This window comes from Adiantum capillus-veneris, chromosome 8, assembly GCF_014529385.1.
Source record: "Adiantum capillus-veneris isolate H3 chromosome 8, ASM1452938v2, whole genome shotgun sequence".
In the NCBI taxonomy this organism is placed as follows: Eukaryota; Viridiplantae; Streptophyta; class Polypodiopsida; order Polypodiales; family Pteridaceae; genus Adiantum; species Adiantum capillus-veneris.
Window position 1 is genome coordinate 98,730,827 of NC_140938.1, and position 8,891 is coordinate 98,739,717.

Genomic DNA, 8,891 nt, shown 5'->3' on the forward strand with positions numbered 1-8,891 from the left:
AGTCAAAGTCGTCATTTAATGATGTACATGGTCAAAGGGCAAGTAGAAGCTCGTTAAGTTTCATCAATCAATAATGGGTTTACCTGGAAAGTATATTTCCATCATCTTAGGGGAAAAGAGGGCCCCCTTTTTGAAACAGCCCTGTTTTGAAGAAGACCCCTATGTGCTAAACATAGAAGGCTTAAACTTTTTAGGCATCTTTCGGACGTGTCAAACCAAAGAAACTTGCATGGAACGGGAAAATGAATTTCCGAGTGATGGGTTGAAGTTTCGTGCAACAACGTTCGAGTGTTGCTTGTGGTCTGATATTCTGAATAGCAGGCCATAGGTTACTAGTCAGAAAATGGAATTGACTGTGTTCAAGAACTTAAGGTTATGTGGGCATGATGAAATACTGAAAAGGTGACGAAATGCTTGTATAAATGCTGGTAAAGAAAATTAGTTGCATCTTGGGCATTTTTTTTGCGCTATCTATTTATCTACTTCAGTTCTGACTGACCAGGGTACCAGAGGAGGTCATCTAGGGGTCTCAGGAAGTAAAAATGCAGCATCGAAAGCTGGACGAGCTGCAGCTGTGGCAATAGCAAAGAGGAGTCTTGCAAGATGGAAGCATTATGTGGACACGGAGGAGAGTTGCTTCAATGAGGCTGGCCTTCGTGAAATCCTCTTCTGTGTTCCGCCAAAGGAGGGTGACATGAAAACTTTGTCAAATACAGGGGAAATGCGAGTTGGCATTAACTCTGTTGGGTTGACTTTGACGGGGTCTTCAGAGTTGAAGCTGGCAGGTTTGTGTAACTTTTTTATTCTTTTGGCAGATGTGTCTTGCAATTTTTCAAGACCATCGCTTTGCAGTTTTACAATGAAAGTTTTGAATGAATTGTCTTGAAAATAGTCCCCATTGTCCGTTATGGGGAGTAATCTTTTCCAAAGCATTCTTGATTGGATATCAACCCCCCCCACCCCCCTCCCCCCCCTCTCCATTTTTTCATCAAGCATACTAGAGATAGACTGCCTGGCCATGGCAACTGGCATAGAGAAGTAATTGTTTTTTATTTTGTTCATGGCCTGCGGATGTATGGACATTATGCTCGATTGTCTTGTGAACCAGTCTGGCCTGCTATCGTTTTTTGTTCTCTCTCTCTCTCTCTCTCTCTCTCTCTATATATATATATATATATATATATATATATATATATATATATATATATATATATATATATATATATATATATATATATATATATATATATATATTTATATGTATAAAGTTTTAAGTGTAGGAGCTATATTACTGACTTGCTTTGGTGGATGGCTTTAGCTTCAGCTGGAACTCGATGGATTTGCCGTGCTTTTGGGACAGATAAGGTGGATAAGGACTCGTGTGAAAGTGATCAACCGGCTGTTGGCACCCCTTCGGAGCGTACTGGAGACAAGGATGATATTTGGTGCACGCGTCCCAATGAACGCGAGGTTCTACTTGAAGAGGTGGGAGGAAGTGGAAGTGTTGGAAGTGTTCTATGTGGGACCAAGGGGAAGAGGAGCGAGAGAGATGGTACTGGTAAAGGTAGTGGTCGACAGGGTCTTGGCGCAATCAAAGGCGAAAGAAAGACTAAGACAAAACCGAGGCAAAAGACTGCTCCCTTACTGAAAGCTGTCAATGGACTACTTGGAAAGCCTTCAGAGTTGCCGGAGAAGTCTGGTGCACGAATTAAACAGGAAAGTATGGGTGTGGGGCTTGGTGGTGCCGATGCACAAGGAGAAGGCGAAGGAACGATTGACCTCTCACATTTACAAATTCCAGGCATGGATGATCTGGTTGGGAATGGTGATCTGGGAGGGCAAGGTCAAGATTTGGGGTCCTGGCTGGACTTCGATGATCCTGGGCTACCTGATGCTGGAGGAGATTTTATGGGCCTTGATGTGCCCATGGATGACTTAGCAGATTTGTCGATGATAATGTGAGTTGAGTTCATTGCGGCAGTTGGGTTGTTTCCTTGCCATGTACAGGGGGCGAATTATGCCACAAATACGGATCTCAACCACAAATTTGCTGATACCAAGTGTCAAATCTGTTATTAATACGGGCAGTTGTAGCAGAGATCTCTTCATGTCCTCCAAAATGCTGGAAGGTATGTACAAAGCTCCTTGTTTCCTAACCTCGGGAAAAGAAGCATTAGTGCACGTGGTTGGGTTCCATTTTCTCTGGGCTTGCTTACCCAGACACATGTTGTAACTCTTCATTGCACATTTGTGAAGTCTCACCCTTTTAACCAATTTGTATGTCTGATCATGAGAATGCGCATGTGGAAATGTTGGATCTTGGAGAGAGAGAGAGAGAGAGAGAGAGAGAGAGAGAGAGAGAGAGAGAGTTAATGGCCTACATTGGTGCTTGCATTTATGCTCGAATCATGATCCATGTCTAAGATACTAGCGCATCTTTGCAAGGAATACATGTATCCTTAAGGCCCTTTAACCCAACATTGCACATTATTTAAGTTGCTTTTATAAATAGCTCTAGCTGTAAGATTGACAGCAACCATATATGGTTGTGTGTGCGGTTATGGGCGCAAGAAGCGACGACTCAGATCTTAAAAAAACCTATTGAGCATATTATTGGTAGGCTTGATAGTAGATTTAATGCATGCAATAGCAGCCATTTTCGGTTACTGGTCATGTTCTTCTCTATGGAGCATGTCATTAGTGCTTCACGCCAGTAATGAATTAATTATAAATAGACTGTTAATATAATTGCGGGTGTGCATGCTATGTGGAGAGTCAACTTATGGAGGACTGTAATAGTCACAATCCCCCACCCTCTTCCCCCTTAGCCCTTTTGCGGACGTTCCTAAATGAACACTTAGATTAAGTGTTTATTTCCACTTAGATTAAGTGTTTATTTCTGGGATGCTTCTGTTGGGTAAATGCAGCGTATGGATCTTAGGGGATATAACCCTTATGGCATGCATAACACAAACCACAGAAGCAAGTGGTCGAGTTGGGTAATTTGCATGACTTGCATGCAAGGGACTCAACAAGTGGCAGATCTAGCTAGCTATATCTATGGTAATGTCCCATGTATTGGACAAACTTATTTCCGAGGAAAGTTTGCAAACTTATTTAGTACTACTCATCTACATGCACATCAGAAGCTAGAAGTCAAATTCTACATTACAAAAAGACCATAATTTTATTTTCTAAATGCATATTGTAATGCATCCTTCTCATCTATTCTATATATTAAGCAGAGAGACATTCAGGGGGCCACGTGGTGCAATTTGCTTCATCTGGCAGTGTGGCCCTGTATCTTCGGCAACGGTGAGGACAATGCGTGAGGAGAGGCGATGGGTACACTAGTATTTGTAAAAGGGATGCACACTAGCTCCATGCATACTTCATGGCTTGGGCAAAGCCTTTCAAATCGTTTACTTTCACCTTCTCTTTTATGATAGGATGCGATGCCTACACAAATCTATCCATATAAGTACAAAGGTAATGCTTGATCTTTATCTAAAGCGCTCTCAGCTCCTCCACCATTCCTTGAAATTTTAAACAATTATTCTGTCTTCATTTTCTCTTTGTTGAAAATTTGGAGTTCCCCTAGTAATAGTTTGGATCCTCTCCTCCATGTCTCCTTAGAGATACCATTAGCTTCTCCCAACTCCCCTTATTCTCCTCCATTAGGTTTCTCTCAAACCGTTCCCTCAATCAATAACCCAAATACCTTTATATCCATCATCATCCTTGTTTGCATTTAGAGTGGATATATATATATATATTATTGTTTTTATTTTTATATATGTTAAACATATATATATAACTATATTTGTGCAAAATTCTCAAAATGTTCTTCGTTTTGTGTCGATAGATAGATAAATTGGTAAATTTTGAGACAATTTGAATCCATGCCTTGAAGAGTTGTTTATTCCTAAATTTAAGAAAAGCCAGTTCTTATTGATCAATGTATTTATTGTGTATTTGGTAGGATTAAGAGCTAACAAAAGGAAGAGGCAAAATAATAGATCCAGAGTGTGTGTTCGAGTCTCAACACACAGAAGAGGATCCTCCTTAATTGTTAAAAGGTTCCATGAAGAGAAATGTTGACTTTAGCCTATGGATATTATTGGTAGGGAGGACATAGCCTATGAGTCTAAGGGTATTATGGGGATAGAGGACCTTGCCATGAGCTCAACTATGGATGTTGAAGAGGCAGACTCATAAACTTTTGCAGTTTAGGAGCGTGCATTCCCCAAGATTCATTTGTTAACCTAAAAAAAGTGAAATGTGTGCTTTTCTACTATTGCCAATGGGTCACCTACCTAAAAGTATGGCACAAGAGTAGAGGGAAAAAGAGGCAATTATTGTAGAAGAGCGTGCAATCATCAAGGGAATTTTTTTGACTTTGCACTATCTTTAGGAGCCGTTGATAAATTTCACAAGGTATCCTATATCTTTCATGCTATATTTAGTCTTGATGATCTTCTAGCTCAACACAATAATTTCTTCAAGTTTGAAAGAAAGGTTTGGGCAAGAGGTTCAAAAGGGGTGGTCATCCTTGATGACATGGTTGTGGTCCATTTAAAAGATTGTGATGATAAAGGACATTAATTGTCAGTCAAACCAAACCAGTGCCCTTCGAGTCGACCTCTTCATCTTGAGCCTCAAAATTTTGATGTCCATTATTTTTCGGAAAGCTTTGTAATTATGTGAGAGTTTGATTTTATTCAGATTAATTTGAATCTGTCTGTGCTGAGGTGTAAAATGTATAAATGAGTCTGAGCCTTGTAAAGTCGGCCATTGGTCAAGCAAGTCCTAGGTATAAACTCATTTTTGTAAGTAAGAAGGAGACACTTATCAATATCACAAGTTTTGAGTTTTGGAGTGTACGATCGAGAGCGGCTACTCTCATGCGCTTTGTAATCAACATATCTTGAGCTGTGATAATTACATTTCGATTATGAAACTTGCAATGTGTTCTTTGTCTATTGTTCTTACATTAAAGTATAATCATTTTCGATTTTGTTGTGGTTTATGACTACGCATTAGTATCTCAAATCTATTGTTTTGAGAGCATTAATGATTGTTTTTTGACATTCCGACCATATGAGAGTGTTCTTAGACATTAGGACAAATCTTTTGGTATATTCTGTTATTACAGCTTTCAAGATCTTGATCATGATGGATCGTGATTTTGGTACCTCATCGGATTGTGATTAAACTTGGTAAGTTGGTGTCCCTAAGTGTCTTAGACCTCCTTCCAAAGTTTCAAATTGGATTTCGTTCGAGTGCCAAAATGGTGCGATAACTGATTGCAATGATATAAAACATATGCAAGATCCAAGAGTGATAGATTTGCTGGTGGTAGAGATATTGTCGTTCCATAGGTTCACTACTTAAGGTTGACACCCTCAAAGAGTCTCCGTGTCCCATCCAAGTGGCTTTCCTGAGTATTGACATTATGTAAGCGTCAAATAGCTATGCTACAGACGTTCATCTCTGCGACCTGCTAACATTGGTGTCGTTGTCCGGTTAGTGATCCCTAGGTGGTGAGTGACTTAGTCGTAGCTTTTTACTTATAGATGTTTGATTTTGATTTTCGATTTATTTACACGTTAGGAGTCAGGCAGCTAGATACGGGGTTTAGTGCTTGGTAGAGGTTAGAAGTCGAGGACTTGCTAGGTCTACTCTTGAGAGGTATTATAAGTTGTGAGTGAGATACGAAAGCATTTCATTTTGCATATTTTCTGATGCTTTGAAAGTGTTGTTCCATAGAGTCCGTTTTTCTTTCAGTTTTACATCATTTGTTGGTTTTTAGTTATAGGACTCAATTCCGTATTTAGAATTAGGTTAGGTAACATCTAAAACCATCAAATTGAGCAAAAAGGATCGGGGAAAGAACTGTCAAAATCATACTTTGGTTGCTGAAACCATAAACTTTGAAATCTTAGAAATCTGATGGTTAGAGCTCAAAAGCAAATAGAAACCCAAAAAAGGGGTGAACTAAGCCAAAGAGAGCTTATCTGAAAAGTTTTAGGCCAAAATCTGTAGGAACATGGATTATGATCTATGACCCCCTGAGGCAATTTAGGCAAAAACTGATACGAAAGAGTTGTGAGGTCCAGATCAGAAGACACACACTTTTGGTGAAAAATTGACACATCAAACTCATCAAAATAAAAAAAATTGGACAAACATATAAAAACTTTGGAAATAGATAAAGATTGGTCTTTTTTTATCTTTTGGAATCCAAATTAAAAAATAAGTGGAAATTCAACCTTTACAAGGGACATGCACAAAGCTGAGACTAAGGCAGTGAGTAGCTGACATAATTTGGGACAATTTTTGAAAAGGTCATCATAGCAAGAAACAACAGAAAATTGACAAGATCACCAAAATACTAGTTGTAAGTCAAAAAACACAAGCAAACACACAATTTTGCTTTGGTCAAAGAAAAAGATTTTCAAAATCCAAAAATAAGTAGGTAGGTAGGCTTCATAGAATGTAAGTAATCACCAAACTAAGTTTGGGATCCATATTAAGTTTGGGGTTTAGATCTGATGAAACATGGATCGCGATCCATGCTAAATTTTTGGATTGGGACCTTACAGCCTTGTAACGGAGACCAATACAAACAACTTATCCAAAAGCGAGGATACCAAAACACTTCAAGATGAGGACCAAGCAAAGCCATAGTCATTCAAGACCAAAAACCACGAAACAAACATAAGAAGTGACTTTTGGGAGACCTAGGGGGATCAAACCACCTAAAAATCATACAACAGGGATCAAAAGATTGTGAGAGACCTGTGTGCTAAGTTTCAGGAGGTTTTGACACTGGGGTACATGGATCACGATCGATGACCCCCTGTCACAAAAAGAGCACAGAGTGGTTCCAGAGTTAGCACTAGTCCCTGGGAGCATAGAGGTGGTTTCAAAATTCAAATTGGAGAACTTGTGCAAATTACAAGCAAAATAGGATTTTGTGTCGAAAGCGCAAAAAAAATTGATTCAAGCATATTGTTGACTAACCAGCCGGCTGTATAACCAGCAGGCTGTAAAGTTACAGCCAAGTGATTTTTGTACAGATTATGGGAATCAAAGTTTGCAGCACTATTTGCTTTTGATTGGACATCTCTCTGAACAGAAATCGACGGGATCCTTGGATTTTCGGCTTCCTATATCTACACATTGAGATAGTAAAATCCCAGACACGATTTTCAGCACAAGGGTACCGTATATCAAAACCGAAAGTCAGGTTGTAAAACCCGAGGAAAGGGAGACTAACCGAAACTCCCTCCTAGAGCACCTGTTAGTGGTTATGAGACGGGAGATGTAATGGTAGGAGAACATAGAATGATGAGAATGGTTGCAAAAACTCAAAAAATGCAACCTTCTGAAGTGGCTAATGTGTAGCAAAGAAGTACAGCGGCTTAGGAGATCCATACGCTCATGTTTTGATATTTAAGCAAGTCTTAAGGATGAAACAAGTCGCAGATTTTCATACGCACTATGAAGGCTTTGGTTTGACATTGAAAGGGACTGTGTTGACTTGGTTTCAGTCACTAAATAGTAGAGATTTTTTGAACATTGATCAACTCTTATGAGAGTTTGCTAAGGAATTCTCTAAGAGAGAAATCAAGCACAACACGGTTTCTCAAATCTATGCTTTTAAACAAAAGAAAAATGAAAAGGTGAAAGAAACTTCACTTCGCTTCAAGCAATACATCGAAAGATGTCCAGTGCGATAGTTACCACATGACGATTGCTTATCAGTTCTCTTTATAGAGGGCCTGAGAAACGAAACTCTCAAAAAGGTCTTACACTCAAAGGCATGCACAACATTCGAACAAGTCACTAGGGAAGCATTGTACCTGGTTGACAATTCCAAAACATACGGGGATGTAACAGAGGACGTAGAGACAATCACCAACAATGCCTTTTCTACCACCAGTGAGTCAACTGCAAACGTAGTGCTCTTATTTCAATCACACAAAATGTGGATCACCTAGTCAAAGAAATGGTCCGTAGAATGAATCAAACCTACATACAAAACCCTAATCTGAGGCTGCAACAACCACAAGCCGTCAATGCTCCGAGAGTGTTGAAGTGGTGTACCATTGAGCAGAATTACACAAATCATGATACTAATGAGTGCTTCTATAATTGGAATTATGTGAGGAAAAGGCCATATGGGCCTCCAGTGGTACAAGAATTGTCGCCACCTCCAAGGTATCAGATTGGACCCAACAATGCAATACCAGGAGGAGACAATCGTAACCTGTGTTGGGACAACAACCATCTTTGTCTCATGATAATAGAGCCATTGTATGCTACGTGTGTAAAGTTAGGGTGGATCATTAAGACTAGCATTCATGGTGTTAACATGCCAATGACAAAATTAATTACACAATAGAGATAGAGTAGAATGTAGGTGCAAAACTAAAATGATTGATTCAACTGGAAAGTGTGTAGAAAGGGTTCATTATTTAGAGCTTGTTACGGCATCACTGATGAAATTATACAAAGGTTCCAAATCAACCCATCCAACTTGCAAACTCGTGGATGACCTTTCAAGCCATTTTAGGAGTCCATTAACTAACTCTAGGTGACTCCACACCCTTGAGTATCTTTTTCACATGCTAACACATGGTTACGTGTCACATATGCATTCCGGTAGGATAGAGGAGATACACACCAACATAACAAAGCCAACAATTCCCAACAACGTGCAACCGACAACGGAGTCACTCATATCCCATCCAATGATGCCACCAACTGTTTACTATGAGGAACCTATAAAAAACCATGTGAGGGAAACTGAGAGTGTAGCTTATGCCAATGCGGAAATTCCATTTTGGACTAGTGTTGATGAAGCTATTGAATCTTGATACATG

At 39.5% G+C, this 8,891-nt stretch overlaps 1 protein-coding gene across 1 annotated transcript in view; it reads left to right on the forward strand.

Moving 5' to 3' along the window:
- The window catches only part of LOC147452625 (uncharacterized), a 39,789-nt gene extending 37,472 nt beyond the window's left edge, over positions 1 to 2,317 (forward strand). Inside the window, exons 15-16 of the mRNA XM_086518262.1 lie at positions 503 to 785; positions 1,319 to 2,317. Coding sequence (XP_086374388.1) covers positions 503 to 785; positions 1,319 to 1,962 — 927 coding nt within the window. The 3' untranslated portion in view covers positions 1,963 to 2,317. The remainder of the gene's footprint in view (positions 1 to 502; positions 786 to 1,318) is intronic.
- Positions 2,318 to 8,891: the final 6,574 nt, after the last annotated feature.